This window comes from Ornithorhynchus anatinus, chromosome 1 (genome assembly GCF_004115215.2).
Source record: "Ornithorhynchus anatinus isolate Pmale09 chromosome 1, mOrnAna1.pri.v4, whole genome shotgun sequence".
Classification (NCBI taxonomy): Eukaryota; Metazoa; Chordata; class Mammalia; order Monotremata; family Ornithorhynchidae; genus Ornithorhynchus; species Ornithorhynchus anatinus.
The window spans coordinates 4,006,085-4,030,447 of NC_041728.1; the positions used below are offsets into that span (position 1 = coordinate 4,006,085).

Here is a 24,363-nt window from a genome sequence, read left to right on the forward strand (position 1 = left end):
AATGGGGATGAGGACCGTGAGCCCCACGTGGGACAACCTGATTCCCCCGTGTCTACCCCAGCGCTTAGAACGGTGCTCGGCACATAGTAAGCGCTTAACAGATACCAACGTTATTATCATTATATGTACACCAGTGCTGTGGAGCAGGGATTGGGGTAGCGCAGAAGGAGGGAGTCGGGACGAGGGAGAGGGGAGGAGGAGCAGAGGGAAAGGGGGCTCAGTCTGGGAAGACCATCCCAAAAATTGGATGTGTGGCCGCCTTAGACGAGATCAGTTTGGAAAGTTGATTGGTAAGAATAACCGTGGCTTCTGTGAAGCGCTTAGCCATTGTCAGGCTCGGTACCGAGGCCTGGGGTGGAGACAAGGTAAGAAGGTCTGTGATGATGAGCTGCGAGCCAGATGTCCTATGCGACGTAGTTACCCCGCGCGCGCCGGAGCGGACGTTGAAATTGAAAGACCGCCGAGTAGGCAGTCCTCTGCATTTTTCCTTCTTCCATTTACTGTTCCCGGTCGATAAGTGACGCGGCGTGTCGAGGGGGAGTACTTAGGAGAATAAAAGACTTAAATATACAGTAGCAAAAGAGGCGGTTTTTCTATCTGCTTGAAAAGGAGCCCCTTAGGAAAAGACGACAGAAACGTGGAACCGTCGAATCGCCACGTCACGTTATCTCCGGACAGATTGGCGGAAAAGGGCGTTCCCCTAGTCTTTAATAGAGAACTGAGAAAAGGAGGTGAAAAACGAGCCCCTTCCCACTCGGCAAATCGATCAGCGAATTTGCTGTAAAAAGGGGGCCCGAGCGGCCGCTGCCGGCAAACCGCGCCGTGGATCTGCGGGATGCGGCTCTGTCGTCTCCGATCGCGGACTCGGGAATTGTCTGACACTTTGGTCGATGCGCGAGGCAGGCTGGAATCTAGCTCCCAGCTCGGGCTCCTCCTCGCTGAGTTAGGGTAAACGGACGTCTTTTTCGGCAGTGACGTCAGGTGGCTTGAGCAATATAATATCGTTTTCGAAAATTCTACCGGCGATGAGTTTCCCGGAGTCGTGAGAATTGGAATTTTGTCGCTGAACAGTTATAGTGTGTCTGGGAGATTATATTTGATTTTTTGGAGCGGGTGGACTCGTCAAAATTTGTTACCTGTGAACCTTGACTAGGCGTGGGGTTCTGCCACTTGTATGGTGTGTGTGTGTGTGTGTGTGTGTGTAGTCTTGGGCAAGTCACTTCTCTAGGCCTCAATTATCTCATCTGAAAAATGGAGATTAAGACTGTGAGCCCACGTGGGACGTGGACTGTGTCCAACCCGATTATCTTATGTCTGCCCCAGCACTTAGTACAGTGCTCGGCACGTAGTAAGTGCTTAACGGATACCTTTTTTTTAAAAAAAAAGCTCTGGCCAGGTACCATCGTTCCTAATAATAAACCCAAGAGTCCGTTTCTAGACGGTGAGCCCGTTGTGGGCAGGGACTGTCTCTATTTGTTGCTGAACTGCACTTCCCGAGTGCTTAGTACAGTGCTCTGCGTACAGTAAGCGCTCAATAAATTCCATTGAATGAATGAATGCCAGTCTGGTCTGGAACTCCTTCCTTCTTCATGTCCAACAGATGATCCCTCTCCCCGCCTTCAGAGCTTTAAAAGCTCATCTCCTTTAAGACCTAAGCCCTCTTTTTCTCCTCCCGCTCCCTCCTGCATCAGACTTCTACTTGGATTTGCTCCCTTTATTCACCCCACCCTCAACCCCACAGCGCTTATGTCCATATCCGTAATTCATTTAAAATAATAATAATTGTGGCGTGTGTTAAGCGCTCACTACTGTTCTAAGCACCGGTCTAAGCGCTGGGGTAGATACAAGGTAATCAGATTGGAAACAGTCCATGTCCTTCATTCGTTCACTCAATCGTATTTATTGCGTGCTTACTGGGTGCAGAGCACTGTACTAAGCGCTTGGAAAGTACAATTCAGCAACAGACAGAGACAATCGGGGCTCACGGTCTCGATCCCCATTTTACAGATGAAATGACTGAGGCACAGAGAAGTGAAGTGACTCGCCCGAGGTCATACGGCAGGCACGAGGCAGGGCCGGGATTAGAACCCACGACCTCTCACTCTCGGGCCCGTGCTCTTCCATGAGGCCACGCTGCTACTTATTTATATTGATGTCTGTCTCCTCTTCTAGACTGTAATCTCACTGTGGGCAGAGGGCGTGAATAATAATAATAATAATAATGTTGGTATTTGTTAAGCGCTTACTATGTGCAGAGCACTGTTCTAAGCGCTGGGTAGACGTAGGGGAATCAGGTTGTCCCACGTGGAGCTCACGGTCTTAATCTCCGTTTTGCAGATGAGGTAACTGAGGCCCAGCGAAGTGAAGTGACTCGCCCACAGTCACACAGCTGACAAGTGGCAGAGCTGGGATTCGAACCCATGACCTCTGACTCCAAAGCCCGTGCTCTTTCCGCTGAGCCACGCTGCTTCTCTGACATACCAACTCTGACATACGATACTCTCCCAACGCTCAGTACAGTTCTCTGCACACACTAAGTGTTCAGTAAATACCATTAATTGATTAAGCTCGCCGTGGGTGGGGGATGTGTCTACCAGCTGTGTTGTATTCTCCCAAGCGCTCAGCACAGTGCTCTGCAGATAGTAAGTACTCAATAAATACCATTAATGATGATCTCTTTGCTACCCAGGCAAATCATCCCCCGTAATAAATTGGACAGAGAAGAGCAACGCATTTGCTTACAAGGAAGATCTCCTGGTGGGCAGGTTACATGTCTACCGACTCTCCCGAACATTTAGTACAGTGCTCTGCACACATTAGGTGCTCAATAAATAGGATTCATTCTGACAGGCTTCTACTATAATAATAATAATAATGATGTTGGTATTTGTTAAGCACTTACTACGTGCAGAGCACCGTGCTGAGCGCTGGGGTAGACGCAGGGGAATCAGGTTGTCCCACGTGGGGCTCACGGTCTTCATCCCCATTTTACAGATGAGGGAACCGAGGCACAGAGAAGTGAAGTGACTCGCCCACAGTCCCACAGCTGACAAGTGGCAGAGCGGGGATTCGAACCCATGACCTCTGACTCCAAAGCCCGTGCTCTTTCCGCTGAGCCATGCTGCTTCTCTATGTGCCGTACCGGGGATCTAAGAACCTTTAGGAAGCAGCTGGCCTAGTGGATAGAGCACGGACCTGGGCGTCAGAAGGACCTGGGTTCTAATCCCGGCCCCGCCACCTGTCTGCTGTGTGACCTCGGGCAAGTCACTTAACTTCCCTGTGCTTCACTTACCTCATCTGCAAAATGTGGACGGTGCTACTTCTGCTGAATACTGGGTTCTTCTGCGGCGGACCCTCAGTGACCTCATCTGGAAAATGGGGATCAAGACTGTAAGCACTCTGTGGTCCCCCCAGCCTCCCCCGGGGCCTAGGGGAAAAACCACGGGTTTGGGAGTCAGAGGATCTGGGTTCTAATCCCGGCCCCGCCACCTGTCCCTTCCGTAACCTCGGACGAGTCACTTCAGTTCTCCGAGCCTCGGTTCCGTCGACTGTAAAACGCGGATTCGATACCCATTCTCCCTCCCACTCAGACTGCGGACCCCATTTGGGACAGGACCCGCGTCCAACCCTGTTCGGTTGCATCCACCTTAGTGCTTTCGCACACGGTAAACGCTTAACAGATGCCATTATTTAAAAAACAAACCCCCCCAAAAAACAAACCGCCTGCAAACTCAGATGTGGAGAAGTGTTCCCCTATGGGGTGTGGTCGGCCGAGGATCCCCAGATCGTGACGACGCAGGCGGATTCGGTATGAGACGGGTCCCGGCTTCTGCGGGCTGAGGTTCAGTGAAACCTTTGGGGATTTTAGCCTGGAAAACTCCCAAGGGGTTGGCGTGAGCCATCTTGAGCTCCATGTATCCTTTGGAAAATCGCCATTTTGATGGTCTCCCGCTTCTGGACCGCGAGCTCGTCGTGAGCGGGGAACGTTCACCGTTCATTGTGGTATTGGGCTTTCGCAAGCGCTCAGTACGGTGCCCTGCGCACAGTAAGCGCTTCATAAATACGATCGAACGAAGAAATGAACGACGGTCCCGCGTACGTTGAGTCTCGTCGTCGTGGGCGTTGGAGCGCCGCGGGGCTCTCGGCCAAGACGCACGGTTCGGCTGACTCCATCCGTCGACGGATGGTATTTGTTGAGAACTTCCTGCGTGCAGGGCACTGTCCTGAGCACTCGGGCGAGCCCGCTCCTGTAGATTGAGCAGCCGCGTCCCCTACCCACAGGAGTCACGAGCGTCTCCAGTGTGGAACGGTCAGCCCGAGGCTCGGCAGTGGAAACCTTCCCACGGGAGGAGCCCCGCGCAGCAACCGAGCCCGCGGCGGACAGCCGCTAAGCATGAAATCCCCGGCCTCTGTCCCGTTTCTTTTGTTGCCACGGAGCGATAGGAACGGAGAGAGGAGCCGGGCCCGGAACGAAGCAGAAATAATGGAATGGTTCGCCCCGAAAGGGAATGCGGGTTGCGAAATACAAAAGGGTAAAAGGCAAGAAAGACCCGGTGGCTCGCGGCGGGGCAGAGTGTTGGCGGGACAGCTGCGGGCCAGACGATCCATCAATCGATGGTATTTATTGAGCGCTTCCTCCCGTGAGCGTAGAATGCTTGGGAGAGCGGAATCCCGAACCTCCTCTCGTGTCGGGTTTGGCGGTCTCTGCCGAAGACACGTTTAGCTGCCTTCGGCCCCCCACCCCCGGCGCGTTTTTCGGGTTTCGTGGCTGGTTTTTCGGCTCAAAAGTCAACTGATCTTAAACCTCGGGGAAGGGCCTCCGAGGCACGTTTGAATTTAGCAGATCAATCGAAACTAATCCTCCTGCCCCAAAGAAACGGTAACGGAACTAATAAGTGAACGTTTTCAATATGAACTCTCTCAGGGAACAGTTGGTTAGTGGCAGTCTGTTGGGTAAACATGACATGCCTCTTTGGGGACAAACGTGATTGAAAGATTGCGTGGAAGGTGTTGAAAACACTTTCCGCTAAATGGCTGGTGGTGAAAGTATCGCCGGCTCTTTTCCCATCGTGCCGCTCCTCAGCTGTCACATTCGGAAGAACGTGAGGGAGAGACGATTGGGCTGCACCAGCCATCCGTACTCTCTAAAGCGCTTAGTACAGTGCTCTGCCCACAGTGAGCGCTTCGTAAATACCATCGCACGAGTCAGTGAATCGAGCCCAGGAATCTTTCTTTAGCAATGGCTAGAGGACGCGTTGCCGAGTTGTACATTCCAGACGCTTAGTACAGTGCTCTGCACGTAGTAAGCGCTCATTAGATACTATTGAATGAATGAATGAATGAGTAGCTACTTGCTACTCCTTTTTGCCTTTTTTTTTTTTTCCATTTTTTATTGGTACTTGTTAAGTGCTTACTATATACCATTCATTCATTCAATAGTATTTATTGAGCGTTTACTGTGTGCAGAGCACTGTACTAAACGCTTGGAATGGACAATTCGGCAACAGATAGAGACAGTCCCTGCCCGTGGATGGGCTTACAAGCACTGGGGAAGATAGGAGCTAATCAGTTGGACACAGTCCTTGCCCCACGCGGGGCTCACAGTCTTCATCCCCATTGTACGTATGAAGTAACTGAGGCCCAGAGGATTGAAGTGACTTGCCCAGGTCACCCAGCGGACGAGCGGCAGAGTTGGGATTAGAACTCAGGACCTTCTGACTTCCAGGCCCAGACTCTCTCTGCCAGGTCACGCTGCTTCCTATTCCTTGCTTGACATCCCTACATGCCCTCCCGCCTAAGAAATAATGATTGTGGTATTTAATGATGATAGTGATAATAAAAATCATTATTATCATATCTGTTAAGCCATGTGGCAAGCATTGTTATAAACCCTCAGGTACATAAAAGATAAATCAGGTTGGACACAGTCCATGCCCCACGTGGGGCTCTCTGTCTTATAACCTGTGTGACTTTGGGCAAGTCACTTCACTTCTCTGTGCCTCAGTTACCTCATCTGTCAAATGGGGATTAAGACTGTGAGGCCCGTGTGGGGCAACCTGATTACCTTATATCTACCGCAGAACTTAGAACAGTGCTTGGCATGTAATAAGTGCTTAACAAATACCGTGATTATTATTATTATTATTATAACCCGTTTTACAGATGAGGAAACTAAAGTGTGGAGAATTTGAGTAACTTGGCCAAGGTTACACAGCAGGCAGAGCTGGGATTAGAACCCAGGTCTTCTTACTTCCAGGCCCATGATCTTTCCACTAATCTGTGCTGCTTCTCATTAAGTGCTTACTATAGTAATAATGATGGTGTTTGTCAGTGCTTACTATGTGCCAAGCACTGATCTAAGCGCTGGGGGCGGATACAAGATGATCAGGTTGTCCCACTTGGGGCTCACAGTCTTAATCCCCCATTTACAGATGAGGTCACCGAGGCACAGACGTGAAGTGACTTGCCCAAAGTCACACAGCTGACAAGTGGCGGGGCCGGGATTGGAACTCACCACCTCCTTAGTCCCAAGCCCGTACTCTTTCCCTGTCCACTTAGATTCCGTCATCTGCAGTAGCGGGCACCTGGACTACGTTTGATCCATCCATTTTGAAAACGATGAGTGTTTATGCAGTACTCTGAATTCTGCCCTAACATCCATGTCTGCCCTTGAGGAGCTTACACTCGATCTGTGGAAAATGGACGGACAGAAACTGTTCACAAAGACTGGAAACAGGAGGAAGGGTTGAGGCAGAAGGAAGAAATAGAGATGCCTAAGCCCAAAGAAACAACTGTACAAATAAAAATATAAATGACTATCGAAATGGCAATTCAGGCGAACCCCGGGATACGTCCGATAAAAGAATTTTCCGTAATATGTCTTTACGGTCAGTGGTCAGACGGTGGAATGATTTTTCTCGAGCCAGCCCTGACCCGATAACAAAGCCCTACGGGTAAAGAACGGTTTCCAGTTGCAAGAAGGGGACAGAAATGCCTCACTGGGCTTGCCGCCATCCCCCATCCTCTAGGCTGTGAACTTGTTGTGGGCAGAAAACTTGACTGTTGTTATAGTGTACTCTCCCACCTATTTTGTGTCTTCCTTAGCGTTTAGAACAGTGCTTGGCACATCGTGAGCACTTAAATGCCATAATTATTATTATTATTATTATTAAATCACTTTTCTAAAAATGCCTGGATATGGTCAGCATTTTAGAAACAAAGTGTACTTAGACCTTGCCGACAGGAGGATCACCTGGAGCCCTCAGGACTTTCGATGGATCGATTCCCCCGTGACCCGATCAATGGCTCGTATCTGTCGAGCGCTCTTGGGATACCGACTGCGTCCCCCCACAGCACTTAACGTCCCCTGCTGCTTCCCCCATTTGTAATTTACTTCAGTCTAACAGTAATAATAGTAATAATACTGTGAGCCCGTTGTTGGGTAGGGATTGTCTCTTTCTCTTGCTGAATTGTACTTTCCAAGCGCTTAGTGCAGTACTGTGCACACAGTAAGTGCTCAGTAAATACAGTTGAATGAATCAATGAATAATAATGACGATGGTATTTGTTAAGCGCGTACTATGTGCCGAGCACCGTTCTGCACGCTGTGGTAGATACAGGTTAATCAGGTTGGGTGCCCTCCCTGTCCCACGTGGGGCTCACGCTCTTCATCCCCATTTTACAGATGAAGTGAAGTGAATTGCCCGAGGTCAAACAGCAGACAAGGGTCGGAGGCGGGATTAGAACCCGGGTCCTTCCGACTCCCAGGCCCGGGTTCTATCCACTCGGGTACCTGTCTCTTCCAGGGGACTGAAATTCCTTGAGGACAAGCATGGGCAACAGCGCTACTCAACTGTATTCCCAAGTACTTTAGTGCAGTGCTCCTCACAGAGTTCGAATAAAATCCTCCCCTTCACAACCCGGACAGTAATAATAACGATGATGGGATTTGTTGAGCGCTCACTTTGCGTCAAGCACTGTTCGTTGCTCCGGAGTAGACGCAAGCTAATCGTGTTTGACACGGTCCTTGTCCCACATGGGGCTCACGGTCTTCATCCCCATTTTACAAGTGGGGTTAACGAGACCCGGAGAAGTGAAGCGACTTACCCGAGGTCAAACAGCAGACACGCGGCAGAGCCGGGATTAGAACCCACGTCCTCTGACTCCCAGGCCGGTGTTCTTGGCACTAGGCCATGCCGCCTCACTGCCTAGTGCCGACCGAATGAGCGTCTTGGGTCGGGTAAGGCATCGCTCCCCCCCCGAAGCTTCCATTGGTCCGTGAGTAATTACTAGAAAGTGCAGTCGTATCGCCCGGATCTGACTGAGAAAATCGGGCTGGGATTTTGGGTTCCACCTCGTGAGAGAACTGCATTATTTTTTTTATTTCTCGGCAGTGTTTTCGGGCACTTTGCTGCAAGGGCCCGCCGCCTCCACGCCCGGAGTACGACCTGGTGTGTATAGGCCTCACCGGCTCGGGCAAGACCAGCCTGTTGTCGCAGCTGTGCAGCGAGAGCCCGGAGAACATCGTGGCAACTACAGGTACGATGATGCTCGTCTTCCCGTTTCGGCCTGGGCCTCTTTCTGGGTGCCTCGTGTGGTCTCTTATTTATTTATATCAACGTCTGTCTCCCCGACTAGACCGTGAGCTTATGGTGGGCAGGGAACGAGTCCGTTTGTTGTTCGATTCTGCTCGCCCAGGTGCTTGGTACAGTGCCTTGCGCACACTGAGCGCTCTGTCGATCTGATTGGACGAATGACTACATAAGGAATCGAGTGTGTGAACTGAATTCCGTGTCGAATAGCTCCTTAGTACAGTGCCTTGCGCACACTAAGCGCTCTGTCGATCTGATTGGATGAATGAGTAAATAAGGAATCGATTGTGTGAACTGAATTCCGTGTCGAATAGCTCCCTCGCGTTCTCCTTTTGTGGTGGCCTTGGGCTAGATTGACCGAGCCGGCCTCAGGAAAGAGAAGTAACGCCTACGTGGAGGAACTGGGGTCCAGTTTTCTCTCCTCGAGCAGAAGGGGTTTACTCTGAGGCATAAGGATTCCCACTCCTCTCCGCTCGACCATCCCTCCCTGGTAAGCGGTATGGCGTAGTGGTTAGACCACAGGCCTGGGAGTGAACGGGTCGTGGGTTCTAATCTCGGTCCGCCGCTTGTCTGCTCTGTGACCTCGGGCGAGTCATTTCACTTATCTGGGCCTCAGATGCCTCATCTGGAAAAGGGGGATTGAGACTGTGAGCCCCACGTGGTGCAGGGACTGTGTCAACGCGATTTGCTCGTATCCGCCCCAGCGCTTAGTACAGCGTCTGGCACATAGTAAGCGCTTAACAAATACCATTATTATTAGTGGCCTGGTAGAGGAGCAGCGTGGCCAAGGAGATAAAGAATGGGCCCGGGAGTCGGAAGGCCCTGGGTTCTAATCCCAGCTCTGCCGTTTGCCTGCTGGGTGGCTTTAGCCAAGTCACTTCACTTTCTTGGGCCTCAGTTCCCTCATCTGTAAAATGGTGATTAAAAAGTGGATAAGCCCGGGCTCTGAACACTAGGCCACGTGGCCTCGCGCCGTGGGCAGGGAACGTGTCTGCCCGCTCTGTTGCGTCGTACCCTCCCAAGCCCTGAGTTCGGTGCTCTGCGTGTGGCCCAGTGGATAGAGCCCGGGCCTGGGAGTCAGGGGCACATGGGTTCCGATCCTGGCTCGGTGACCCGTCTCCTGTGTGGCCGTGGACAAGTCGCTTGGGGAAGCAGCGTGGCTCAGTGGAAAGAGCCTGGGCTTCGGACTCAGAGGTCACGGGTTCGACTCCCGGCCCTGCCACCTGTCAGCCGTGTGACCGTGGGCGAGTCACTTCACTTCCCTGTGCCTCGGTTCCCTCATCTGTAAAATGGGGATTACCTGTGAGCCTCACGCGGGACAACGGGATTCCCCTGTATCTTCCCCAGCGCTTAGAACAGTGCTCTGCACATAGTAAGCGCTGAACAAATACCAACATTATTATTATTATTAACGGACAAGATGATTGTCAGAGCAGACTGGGTGGGGAACTCTCCAGGGGTGATCGGGCACGTGAAGCCGTCAGCAAAGGGGGGGGCCGCCCCCACCCGTTGCTGCTCTACGTGTCCGACCCCCAGATCCTATTCCCGGAAGCTTGAAGGAACAGTTTCAAGTGGTCCTCTGTCCCGAGCCGGTTTTCAGCTGTGCCGATGACCGACTTCATCAGCTACTGCTGGCTCGTTTCCTCCTGCAGAGACCCAGCGATTGAGACCCACTGCCTGGACAGTTGGTTGGACCCAGGGTGGTCATCCCCTCGGAGGGCCTCCGCTTTAACCGGGTTAACGCTCAAAAGGAAAATGTGGCTCCTCTGTGGGCGGGACCTCAGATCTCAGAGTGCCCCGTGGGCTGGGCGTTCGTTCATTCAGTCGCCTTTTTAGAGCCCGTGTGCAAAGCACCGTACTAAGCGTTGGCAGAGTACAGTAGAACAATAAACAGATCCATTCCTGCCCTCAACGAGCTCAAATCTGGAGGGGCGGGGCGGAGACAGACAATATAAATGAATAAATATAGAGTATATAATATATGTGATCTATGATATGATACGTAACCCAGTGCTCAGTGGAAAGAGCCCGGGCTTGGGAGTCAGGGGTCATGGGTCGGAGTCCCACTCTGCCACTTGTCAGCTGTGTGACTGTGGGCGAGTCACTTCACTTCTCTGTGCCTCCGTGACCTCGTCTGTAAAATGGGGACTGTGAGCCTCACCTGGGACAACCTGATGACCCCGTATCCCCCCCAGCGCTTCGAACAGTGCTCTGCACGTAGTGAGCGCTTAACAAAAACCAACATTATTACATAGTCTAATACTAAATTCATTCAGTCATTCACTCAGTCGTATTCATTGAGCGTCTACCGTGTGCAGAACGCTGTACTAAGCGCTTGGAAAGGCCAGTTCGGCAATAGAGACAACCTCTGCCCTCGCCGGGCATGTACTGATGATAATACTCAAGAGGACACGGAAATAGATGATATTATTATTATTACATTACATTATTACATTACATTACATTGTTGTTATTATTATTTATTATGGGCATCAAATATAGGCTGATCATGGTATTTGGTTAGCAGTTACTTGGTACCAGGCACCGTTCTAAGCCCTGGGGTAGTTACAGGCTAATCAGGTTGGACACAGAACACGTCCCGCGTGGAGCTCACAGCCTTAATCCCCCTTTTCCAGATGGGGGAACCGAGGCCTAGGGAAGTGAAGCGACCTGCCCGACGTTCACCCAGCAGCCGAGTGGCGGAGCCGGCGTTAGAACCCGGGTCCTTCTGCCTCCCAGGCCTGGTGCTCTATCCGTTAGGTCACGCTGCTTACATCTGCTTGGACTCTGGGAACTGCCCTGAAGCCCCTTAGAGCGGCAACAAGAGCTGTGTGTGTGCGTGTCTGTGTGTGTGTCTGTGTGATTGTGTTTTTTTGGATGGACTGTGGGGTGGGAGCAGAGTTGAATGCTATAGAAGTCCAGAACGTAATCTGTCACGATGATCGACGGGCTGTCCGGTGTAATTTTTGTCACCTGACTTGAAGAACATTAGCTTCGCCAAACACAGGTCAAGTCCTGCCAACAATAGCTTCGTGTGAAAAGCTCGGTTTTGCTCCCCAGCAGATTCCTTTTGCAAACTCCACCTGGCCGGGGGTCCCGCTCTGCCCAAGCGGGAGGGGCTGATTTTGCAGGAATGTACCTCTCTTGTGCTCTCCCTAGTGCTTAGTCCGGTGTTTTGCTCAGTAGGTGGTTGATGATCGTTTCATTAAACTATTTAAAACCTGGAAGTAAACTCATTTTTTTTTCCATTTGTCAAAAACGAACAATACTCAAGAAGCACAGAATTGTTTTCGATCGCAGGACAAATCAGTGCAGCAGACTGCCTCCATTTTAATAGCTGCATTTCGGGTTTACCTAAGTTAATTTCCAGAATACGTTTCTCTTGTAATTGAATTTTAATTCCATGGTACTTGACGCACCTTAATATTTTGAGCAGTGAATTTCCCTACTCGGAACGGAACATATCTGAGAGCCATCGAACAATGAGTGGAGAATGGAGTTGAGGCTAGCCCTAGAGGGTGTTAATAATTATAATTGTGGTATGTAATACTACTAAGGATGCTATTTGCTACGTGCTTACTATGTGCCAAGCACTGTTCTAAGCGCTGGGGTAGATACAAGGTAATCAGGTTGTCCCACATGGGGCTCACACTTTTAATCCCCATTTTACAGACGAGGTAACTGAGGAACAGAGAAGTTAAATGGCTTGCCCAAAGTCACACGGCTGGTAAGTGGTGGAGCCGGGATTAAAACTCAGGACCTCTGACTCCCAAGCCTCTGCCCCTTCCACTAAGCCACGCTGCCTGTCCTGTTAAGGGCTTACTATGTGCCAGACACTGTTCTAGGTGCTGGGGTGAAAGAATGAATGCATGAATGAATGAAAGGAAATCAGGTGGGACACAGTCCCTGTCCCACATGGGGCTCTATGTCTTAATCCCCATTTGACAGATGAGGTAACCGAGGCCCAGAAAAGTGAAGTGAGTTGCCCGAGGTCACCCGGCCGACAAGCGGCGGAGAGAAGGCGTCGAGAATTGAAGGGACTCAGTTCTCACACAGTCGAGTGATAGAGCCAGGATTAATAATGATGACGTTTGTTAAGCGCTTACTGTGTGCAAGACACCGTTCTAAGCGTTGGAGCTCTGTTCTGGGGGATTAGAACTTGGTTCCTTCTGGCTTCCAGGCCCACGGTCTGACCACTGGGCCACACTGCTCTGTCGTAAGAGCAAGAGGAAAGCATCCGCTCATTGGCGCGGTAGGGAAGTGCAGCCATTTGTGATTATTACAGAGCTAATGTTCTAGGTTAGTGGATTTTCTTGGCCTTTGACTCCACTTATGTATTAGGCATTACAAACAGAGATGATTATACACCAGCCCATTGTGGGCGTAACGAAAAAGAAGTCTGTGAATTCTTTGCGGAGCTCACATTCATATTCGTAATGGCGTCCCATGATTTGGATGGTTCAGATTGGGCTGTAGTTGACGAGGTTGGGAATGTCTCTTCTCCCTCTACCTTAAACTGGGAGCCCCATGTGCTCCCAATTACTTAATATAGTGCTCTGCGTATAGTAGGTGCTCAATAAATACCACTGATTGATTGACAAGGGACCGCGTCCGTCCAGATTGACTTGTGTCCGCCCCGGCGCTTAGAGCAGTGCTTGACTTATAGTAAACACTTAACACTTTTATTTATTTGTAGTAACGGCTGTCCCCCCGCCACTAGACGGTCAGCTCGTTGTGGGCAGGGAATGTCACTGTTTATTGTTGTATTGTACTTTTCCAAGCCCTTAGTACAATGCTCTGCACACATTAAGCGCTTAGTACATACGATTGAATAAATGAATGAATTACTATAATGATAATAATTTAGGAAATTCCAGTTGGGAGGACCATTAAGGAGGAGGAAAGAATGGATAGGGACCTCAAAGAGTTGGTTTCTTAAAAAGGAAGGAGATATCAGAAGCGGCATAGCTTAGTGGAAAGAGCCGGGCTTGGGAATCAGAGGTCATGGGTTCTAATGCCGCTCTGCCGCTTGACTGATGTGTGATCTTGGGCAAGTCACTTAACTTCTCTGTACCTCAGGTACCTCATCTGTAAAATGGGGATTAAGACTGTGAACCCCACATGAGGCAACCTGATTACCTTGTATCTATCCCAGCGCTTGGAACAGTGCTTGGCACATAGTAAGTGCTTAACAAATATCAACACTATTATTATTGCCCCAGTGCTTAGAACAGAGCTTGGTATGTAGTAAGCGCTTAACAGATACCATTATTATTCCAGCAAAGCCTCCTTCACCTTAAAAGCAACCTCAGCCTCTTCCGATGAGGTGGTATTGAGTTTGCATTCAGTTTTTATTAAGTACAGCCCGTTTCTCCCAGAAATTTCAAGATGCTTAAATTGTCTAATCCACAGGCCAAGAATTCCTCCAGAATGCAGAATCTGCCCGAGTGGAGGAGGAGCTGGATAAAGGGGCTTTCTCTCTTTCCCCAACCTGTGGATTGGGCACTTAAGTAGATTTCCTCACGTCAGGGTCTCGCGAGGAATTTGTTCATTCGTTCATTCAATCATATTTATTGAGCTCCTACTCTATGCAGAGCACTATACTTAAGCCACTGGTAAAGTACAGATCAACAATAAACAGCGACATTCCCTGCCCACAACGAGCTTACAGTCTAGAGGCTGTGAAGCATATACAAAGTCACCAACTTTTTCGGAGGGAAGAGATCTAAAGGCATAGAAGAATCTATCGACTACACCGCCACAAAAAACTTGGTAGAAAACTAGGCCTTTTCAGTTTTTTTTTTCCTCTGAGGACAAGAGGTGAGCCAAAACCTCAAGGAAAGGAGCATTGTACCCAGAGGACTGTGATGCAGTAGATTAGTGAGATGGAACTGAATGTGAAAACTAAGGAGGACATATTAAAAAAGATAATTAAAATAGCTAATAGAACAAAACCTAGATCGGGATCTGGACGGTGGCATTCTCCATAAATGCTGGAAGATTCATTTTGTTTTATAGGGTTGCAATCCCATTTAGAAGACCTCTTACTAGAGTACGATCCAAGCATCAATAAACGGCCGAAGTGCAAGCCATATCCGCAGTCCAGGTCCAGGGTGTTGGTGCCGTGGAACAATTCTGCCGAATGACTCAGGGAATTTACACACACACACACACACAAATGCTTGTGGTTTGTATTCGCAAGTCCAAGCAAAATAGTTGCCGACCTAACGTGATGATAAAAATAGCCAAGCCGGCCCCAAAACAGGAAACTATCTTTTTCACTACAGCTCTAGGAATGTTCCCTCTCTAGAATATCTATGGCATCCGTGCACCACGCAAAAATCACAACTATTCAGTTTTACTCAAGGGAAGGAAAATCGGTACTGGCCTCCTTGAGGTTTTATGCCAACGGTCGGTTTTCCACCCTGGAGATCCATCAGTCGATCGTATTTTTTGAGCGCTTATTAGGTGCGGCGCTCGGGAGAGCGCAGTGCAGCAGAATGAGCAGACGTTCCCTGCCCACAGTGAGCTAGAGGGAGACAGACATTAGTGACTAACGGAGAGTTGTTAATTGCCCAGAGCTCCTGGGGCGAGATCTCATATAGAGAAGCAACGTGGCCTAGCGGAAAGAGCTCGGGTCTGGGAGTCAGAGGACCTGGTTCTATTCCCGGCTCCCCAACTTGTCTGCTGTGTGACCAGGGGCAAGTCGCTGCAGTTCTCCGTGTCTGTTTTCTCACCTGTAAAATGGGGATCAAATCCTATTCTCTTCTACCTGGACCACAAACCCCACTTTACTACTCTGGGCCTCAGTTACCTCATCTGTGAAACGGAGCGTGAGCCCCACGTGGGACAGGGACTGTGTCCAACCCGAATATCTTGTATCTACCCCAGTGCTTAGAACAGTGCTTGGCTTAGAGCCGATCAATCATATTTATTGAGGGCTTGCTGTGTGCAGAGCACTGTACTAAGCGTTTGGGAGAGAACAGTACAGCAGACACGTTGCCTGCCCACAGCGAGCTTACAGTCTAGAGGGAGGCGCTCAACAGCTACCATAATTATTAGTCTGGATCCTTGGGCTCAAGAGCTGCTCTCGCGAATGTATTTCGATGCCTTCCTGACGGGCCATGTAGGGAGAGTCTGTTAATAGTAATAATAATAATGGTACTTGTTAAGCGCTTCCTATGTTCCAAGCGCTGCTCCGAACTATGAGGTAGATACAAGTTGGACGCAGTCCCTGTTCCACGGGGGGCTCACACTCTCAATCCCCATTTTACAGATGAGGAAGCCGAGACCCAGAGAAATGAAGTGACTTGTCCGAGGTCACAGAGCAGTCACCTGGCGGAACCAGGATCAGAACCCAGGTCCTTCTGACTCCCCGGCCCGGGTTCTACCCACTAAACCACACCGTCCCCCTTCCCCCCGGGGGGCGGCCACGGGCCTACCCTCCGGCGTCGCTGACCTTCGGGTAACAGGAAGGGGCAGCGGCGGCCGGAGAGAGCGGATCGTGTCGCTCGGGCATCAGAAGCTCACCGTCTTCAGCCCCGGCGTTCGGACACCGGGCGGAAAATTCCGGCAGCCAAACGGGTGACCGGGAATTCCGGAGCCATAGACTTGGATGGAGATCAGTCGTTCGCGTCCTTATTTACTTGTCCCTTTCGGGCCGTACAAACTCCACGGAACTAAAATTTAACTGGCCTGAAGGTCACTCTTATTGGTAACACGCTCATGGAACAATGCGTTCCCAGGGTTTTTCGTCTCTGCCTCTGTTTCGTTCCAAGGCATTAACTCTAAAGAAATGGATACATTCAAAGCGCTCTCCTCTCAGAGAAGTTGGGGAAGATTAGCCTTCAGGAGTTGGACAGGAGCAAAGGTGGTGACAGTGGAAGACGAGGGGAAGAGGGTGCAGTTCTGGGATCCTCCAACCCCCTCCTCCGTCCTGGCCCCATCCCTAACACCGTTCCCACAGGATGCCAGACCGCAGCCCAGGAAACGGGATGATGGAGAGGGCAGTGGTGGCTTAAGGTGGCATCAGCTGTCCTTACGTTTTTGTTGAGGGGTGTTTTGTTTTAGCCGTCTTTGTTTAGAGCTTGCCGTGTGGAAGGAGCGCGGCCTAATGGATAGAGCTCAGACCTCTGAGTCCGAAGGACCCGGGGTCCGATGCCGGCTCCGTCACCGTCTGCTGTGTGACCATGGGGCAGTCACTTCACTTTTCTGGCCTCACCGACCTCATCTGTGAAGTGAGGATTAATAATAATAATATTAGCATTTGTTAAGCGCTTACTATGTGCCGAGCACTGTTGTAAGAGCTGGGGGGATACAGGGTAAACAGGTCGTCCCACGTGAGGCTCACAGTTAATCCCCATTTTACAGGTGAGGTAACTGAAGCCCAGAGAAGTGAAGTGACTTGCCCACACTCACACAGCCGACAAGTGGCAGAGCCGGGAGTCGAACCCCTCACCTCTGACTCCGAAGCCCAGGCTCTTTCCACTGAGCCACGCTGCTTCCCTAGCCACGCTGTGAGCCCCATGTGGGACATGGACTGTGTCCAACCTGATTTGCTTCTATCCACCCCAGCTCTTAAAACAGTGCCTGACACATAGTAAGCACTTACAGCGTGGCGTAGTGGATAGAGTACAGGCCTGGGAGTCACAGGACCTGGGTTCTAATCCCGGCTCCGCCAGTTGTCTGAAGTGTGACCTAGGGCAAGTCACTTCACTTCTCTGGGCCTCACTTACCTCATCTGGAAAATGGGGATTAAGAGTCTGAGCCCCATGTGGGACAGGGACTGTGCCCAACCTGATGAGCTTGTATCTATTCCAGAGCTCAGAACAGTGTTTGGGGTATAGTAAGTGCTTAACAAAAACCATTATTATTACTATGTCAAGCACTGCTTTAATTGTTGGGGTCGCTACAGGTTAATCAAGCCGGACACAGTTCCCTGTCCCACATGGGGCTCTCGACCTAAAGTAGGAAGGAGAACAGGTATCGCATGCCCAGTTGACAGGAAACTGAGGCACCGAGAAGTAAATATTGGTGAAACCCGGATTAGAACTCAGATCCTGCAACTGCCGTGTCTGTGCTCTATCCACCGGGCCACGCTGCTTCCCATAGCTAGTGTAAAAAGAAGAAAACAATACGGAAGCATAGTTGGAGGGGGTGGTGGGAATGAGGAAAAGGGGATTTGAGCGAAGGAAATGGGGAGGAATTGGGCCAGACCCTGCTAGGGAGGATCTTCACAAACCCACAGCGATTGACCCTAAGGCTAGGGCCGGGTGCTCATGTGCTGAGATGATCAGGCAAATAATGCAGGCTATATTCCTAGCGTGCACGTCGGTCGGTGCTATTTATTTATTTACTCATTATTTTAAAGGTATCTTTTAAGTCCTTACCATGTGCCAGGCACTGTTCTAAGCACTGGAGTGAATGCAAATTAATCAGGTTGGACACAGTCCCTGTCCCTTATGGGACTCACAGTCGAAATCACCATTTAACAGCGGAGGAAACTGAGGCCCCGAGAAGTGAAGTGACTTACCCAAGGTTACACAGCAGACAGGTGACGGAGCCGGGATTGGAACCCAGGTCCTTCTGATTCCCAGGCCCGGGATCTATCCCTTAGACCGCACTGCTTTTTGAGCTCTTACTGTGGGCTGAGCGCTGTACTAAGCACTTGGGAATGTAAAATGTAATAGACATAGTTGATGTGATCCCACTCCCACATGGGACTAAGAGTCTAAAGTACGCATCTAATGGGTTGGTGCTAATAATAATAATAATAATGGTATTTGTTTAGCACTTTGTGCCAAGCACTGTACTAAGCCCTGGGCTGGATACACGCTAATCAAGTTGGACACAGTCCCTGTCCCACATGGGGCTCACAGTCTCAATCCCCATTTTACAGATGAGGTAACTGAGGCAGAAGTGAAGTGACTCGCCTAAGGTCACAAAGCAGACAAGTGGCAGAACCGGGATTAGAACTCACGACCTCCTTACTCCCAGGCCCGTGCACTGTCCGTTTTGCCATAACCCAGGATATGTCTGAATGTATGGACAAGAGAGAAAGGGAGAAGAGGATTTTCAGAAAAGAAATGTGACAATCCATACAGTATACCCCAACAAAGCCCTGTAGGTTGCACTCTTTGCAAAGATAATAACGATAATAACGTTTATCAAGCACTTACTGTGTGCCAAACTTACTAAGTGCTGGGTAGATTCAGGGTACTAAAGTCTGAGCCTGCAGGCAGTTTGGTTTTGGTTTTGGTTTTTGTGTTTTAATAATGGTATCTGTTTAGCCCTTACATGGGCCGGGCACTGAACAAAACACTGGGGTAGGTACAAGTTAATCAGGTTGGACTCAGACCCTGTTCCACTTGGGGCTCACGGTCTAAGTTGGAGGAAAGACAGGCGATGAGTCCCTATTTTACAGATGAGAGAACTGAGGCATAGAGAAGTTAAGTGACCGTCCCAAGGTCACACAACAGGTAGGTGGCAGAGCCGGGATTTAAACCCAAGTCCTCTGACTCTCAAGCCCGTGCTCTTTCCTCGAGGCCTCACTGCTTCCCCACGTGCACCTGCCGCCTCGACTTCCAATCACTGCTAAATATGGGTTAAAAGGGAAAGGGGAATTAGTTCGTTAAAGTCTCCAGAATTGTTTTCATAATTAAAAAAGATGTCTTGTAGCGTTTTTAAAATAAGCATAAGGGACAAGAGGTCGGGAGACCTTTCCTTTAGGTCTTTTCTTCCCGGTCTCTACCTCTGGCTCCTCTTTTCCTCTGTTTTCCGTGAGAAGCAGCGTGACTTAGTGGAAGGAGCCTGGCCTTCGGACCCAGAGGACGTGGATTCTAATCCTGGCTCCTCTACTTGTGCTGTGTGACCTTGGGCAAGCCACTTCTCTGTGCCTGAGCTCAACTGTCAAATGGGGATTAAGACTGTGAGCCCCAGGTGGGACAAAGTGATTACCTTGTATCTACCCCAAGGCTTAGAACAGTGCTTGACACATAGTAAGCGCTTAACAGATACCATAAATATTATTATTCCTCTCCCCTCCATAAGCCTCCCACTACCTTTCTTCCCTGCACTCCGTTCGTCTCTTGCGCGTACTGCTGCTGAGATGATCTGGATGTTGGGCTGGCTAGAAAAATGCATAGGTTCAGTGGCCAAGGGCTCCAGTCAGAAAAAGCAGAGGCCCCCTGTAGCTTCACCCCGGCCCTTTCTGGAAGTCAGATGAATCCCCTTGGCAAGGCACAGCCAACCACAAGGGGAAAATATCACCACATTGATTTCCGATGGTAACCCGGGTCCATTTAAGAGCGAACCGCCTTCTTTCACCCCTCCCAAACCTCCTGCCAGATTTCGTTGTCGGCTTATCACTCCAAGGGGCCTTATAATCGGAGCCAGTTTGACTGTCGGGAACCGTCTCAATATTTTCATTACTAATTTTAAAGTTCAAGCTTCAAAGCCCTTGATGAAAAGGTGACCAGCTCTTGAATGCTCTCCTCCGCCTCTTTGGCTTGTCAGACCACGGTTGGCTTGTCAGGCCACGGATGACAAGCCAAACCACCGAGCCTCCTGGGTCGGGCTTGCGTTCTGTAAAACCTGCCTTGGGAGATTGAGTTTCCCTGAAGTCAGGCTGGGTCAGGTCTTCCTGTTTTTTGTTGACATGTACCAGGGAAATGAGTCCCTTGTCAACCAGTTGGAGCTAGAGCCAGGCAGCATTTTCCAGCATCTGAAGGGCTCTGATATTTTACACCGTTCACGCATTCGATCGTATCTGTTGAGCGCTTACTGTGTGCAGAGCATCGTACTGACCGCTTGGGAGAGTGCAATACGAAGATAGACACGTTCCCTGCCCACAGCGAGCTTACAGTCTAGAGGCGAGATTCCGGTTGTCACCCCGGAGGTTCAAGAATATCCCAACTAACGTTGCGATACGCCCTTGAAGTCCTATGCCGGGGAAGTGTGTGGCCAATAACAAGTATCGTAATTACTATTATTTTTATTAAGCGCCTACTACGTGCCGCGCATTCTTCTAAGCGCTGGGGTAGAATCAAGATAATAAGGATGGACCGAGTCCCTGTCCCACATAGGGCTCACAGTTTTAATCCCCATTTTACAGATAAGGCCGCCGAGGCCCAGAGAAGTGAAGTGACTTGCCTAAAGTCATACAGCAGACAAATGCCAGGACTTCCAACTCTAGGAGGCCAGATTGGTTCTGCTTCCTTCCTTTCTTCTTTCCTCCCTCTTCAAGGCCTCATTGAAGACATCTCCTCCAAGAGGCCTTCCCTGATTAAGCCCTCCTTTCCTCTTCTCCCACTCCCTTCTGCAGTGCCCTGACTTGCTCCCTTGGTTCGTCCCTCCTCCGAGCCCCATCGCACTTATGTACATATCTCTAATTTTCTTGATTTACATTAATGTCTGTCTCTCCCTTCAGATTGTAAGCTCATTGTGGGCAGGAAGTGTGTCTGATATATTGTTGTACTCTCCCAAGGATCTAGTACAGTGCTCTGTGCACAGTAAGCGCTCAGTAAATATTTTGGCTGACTGGATGATTCTCTCTCAAACCCAGCTACCTTTACAGGAACAAACAGTGTGGCCTAGTGGATAGAGTGTGGGCCTGGGAGTCAGAAGGACCTGGGTTCTAATCCCGGCTCTACCGCTTGTCGGCTGTGAATGACCCTTTGGGCCAATCGCTTTACTTCTCTGGGCCTCAGTTCCCTCATCTGTAAAATGGGGATCGAGACCGTGAGCCCCCACGTGGGACATGGGTTGTGTCCAACCTGCTTGTCTTGTATCTACCCCAGTGCTTAGTACAGTTCCTAGCACATAGCGCTTAAAAACACCATAAAAAAGTAGTTTCTACTTCTTCCCCTCCTCACCTATTTCTTAGTTTGACCCTCAACTCAGCGCCTTTAAGCTATGCCCTGAGAATGTCCCGGTGAGACATTACCCCCCCCCCCCCCCCCCATTCCCTGATGTACTCCAAAGGGAGAACGAAAACGATAACCGTTTAGCCCTTTAATGGCCAACAACATTTTTAAATTAAAGAAAAATGTCATCAGATTGCCCTAATCCTTCCTTGGTAAAGGAAACATGGCCGAACACCAGCAAGAGGGGTGTAAAATACCATTGGCTGAAAAGCCATGGTTTTGATCCTGTCTCACCTCCCACACGCCCCAAGAACTTTCTTGGCCTGATTTGCTGGAACATTTTCATTTCCACTGGGTACAAAGGGGATAGAAATGTTGGCTCACCTAGGGACTGTTTGTGAAAATCTCCTCAAAGATGAAAAGCTTCTGTTAAAATCAGGGTTGTAGTTCAAACTCCCCATCCCAGTAGACCACATTGTGGAGAAACCGCCTCCCTCCATCTTACCCGGCTTCACGGGCTCTCTGCCAGTTCAGATCCCGTCCCCACCAAGGGGGCGTTGAGTCAGCCATGGGCACAGGGGCAAGCAGAAGACTGATGGGCCACCATGCCCGAAACCACGGCCGCTTCCTTCCGTGGATCCGGGGTGGACGTGGAGAAACTCCACTCCCACACGTGGAAATAGGAATACAGAGAGATGGCCAACCTTCCTTTCCAGCGATGAACGTTGTGGAGATCCCTGATGTAGAGTTGATGGAGGTCGTATCCCCAGACTTGGAGGAGGTCAGAGAAAGCTATTTGCATCGATCCTGGCGTAGACTTGATACCCATTCCCTATGCGGGCTTCCCCCCTCCTCATCCTTTCTCTTGTCTCTTTTTTTCTGTTTGCAGAATCAAAATGGCAGCTGCAGCTCGGTTTTGCTTTCTTACACTGACACTTGTATTACGTAGCCGGAATCTGCTTCCAAGATCTCCGCACCTCCCCCGGGCTAGGTCTTCCTTGCTGCAGTGGTGGCTCTTCTCTGGTTTTTCTCCTTCCCCCTTTTTTTTTAATTTTTAATTTGTTTTTGGTATTTTCTAAGGCCTTACTATGGGCCAGGCACCGGACTAAGCGCTGAGATAGATGCAAGTCAAGCCGGTTGGACACACTCCATGATCCACATGGGGCTCCCGGTCTCAATCTCCATTTTACAGATGAGGTAACTGAGGCCCAGAGAAGTGAAGTGACTTGCCCAAGGTCACACAGCAGATAGGTGGCGGAGCCGGGAGGAGAACCGGGTCCTCTGCCTCTCGGGCCCAGGCTTTTTCCTCTAGGCCATGTAGCTTCCTGTTCCCACTCGTGTTTGCCTTTGCTTGTGGGAGGATGGGAGAGCGCTCTTATAGGATCCTCAAATCTTAACCTTTTCACTCTTTCCTCCAGGTACAGGTTCCCTGTGGCTTTCCAGGATTATTCAGGAGAATTTACCAACCCTGTTAATCATAGAGGTGGATGATTAAGAATGTCCTCTCCATTTTTTGACCCATTGAATAACCTCAATGTTTCAGCCTGTCATCTGCAAAAGTGTTTGAATTACAAATCGCTGCCACAACTCAGCACAACTGATGGTTTCTCAAATTGATGAACCATTCGTTCATTCATTAATATTTATTGAGTGCTTACTATGTGCAGAGGACTGTACTAAGCGCTTGGAATGGACAGATCGGTAACAGATAGAGACAGTCCCTGCCCTTAGACGGGCTTACAGTCTAACCACTGGAAGTGACAGTCCGTGTCTCACCCACTAAGAAGCAGCATGGCCTAGTGGTTAGAGTACGGACCTGGGAGTCAGAAGGTCATGGGTTCTGATCCTGGCTACGCCACTTGTCTGCTGTCTGACCTTGGGCAAGTCACTTCACTTCTCTGGGCCTCACTTCCCTCATTTGTCAAACGGGGATTAAGACTGGGAGTCCTATATGGAACGGGGACTGTGTCCAGCCCGCCTATCTTGTGTCTGCCTCAGCACTTATAACAGTGCCTGGCACATTGTAAACACCTAACGAATACCATAATTATTGTTCTTCTTATTATTATTAAATCACTTTTCTAAAAATGCCTGAGTATGGACAGCATTTTAGAAAGAAAGCATACTTAGATCATGCTGATACCAGGAGGGATAAGAGAAGCACTGTGGCTCAGTGGAAAGAGCACGGGCATGGGCTTGGGGTTCTAATCCCGGCTCCGCCACTTGTTGGCCGTGTGACTTTGGCCAAGTCACTTAACTTCTCTGTGCCTCTGTTGCCTCATCTATAAAATGAGGATTAAGGCTGTGAGCCCCACATGGGACAACCTGATGACCTCGTATCTCCCCCAGTGCTTATAACAGTGCTTGGCACATAGTTAGTGCTTAAATACCATCATTATTCTTATAATCATCTACATATCGCTGGTGTGTCCTTTGCTTTCTTAGTCCAGAGCTGGAGCTGGTCTTAACTGTAAGCCTCTAGGTGTATTGTCCTGCCCCATATTTGCTAAAACTCTTAGTTTATATTTACATATCACTCGAGAGTTTCACAAGCTTATTTTGTTAATCCATTTAGCACCTCGGTTGAGGTAGGTACATACATCTAAACTTTCAGCTATCCTGCAGGCAAACTTCTGCTGCCAGTAGAATTGCCGTGATTGGCACTGGGTTTTTTTTTTGTTTTTTTTTTTCTTTGACTTCCCAGAGGCCAGACACCTGGCAAAGCCTGCCTGTAGGCACAGATATGCTTTAGCAAAGCAACCGGATAAAAGTTGACGACTCCCTGCTTCGGTCCTCCTCTCTGAAACTTCAACGAGTACAGATTACTCACTAGACCGAGGCTATGATGCTTTGGGGCTTTGATCACTAAAACTATTATTAAACCAAATAAGGATGCACACATAAGCTTT

The 24,363-nt window shown here is 49.7% G+C and overlaps 1 protein-coding gene across 2 annotated transcripts in view; it reads left to right on the forward strand.

Moving 5' to 3' along the window:
• The window catches only part of ARL15 (ADP ribosylation factor like GTPase 15), a 389,668-nt gene that overhangs the window by 130,696 nt on the left and 234,609 nt on the right, over positions 1-24,363 (forward strand). For both annotated transcript variants that reach the window (XM_029066937.2, XM_039910995.1), the window contains one exon: positions 8,394-8,538. In XM_029066937.2, the coding sequence (XP_028922770.1) occupies positions 8,394-8,538 (145 nt within the window). The remainder of the gene's footprint in view (positions 1-8,393; positions 8,539-24,363) is intronic.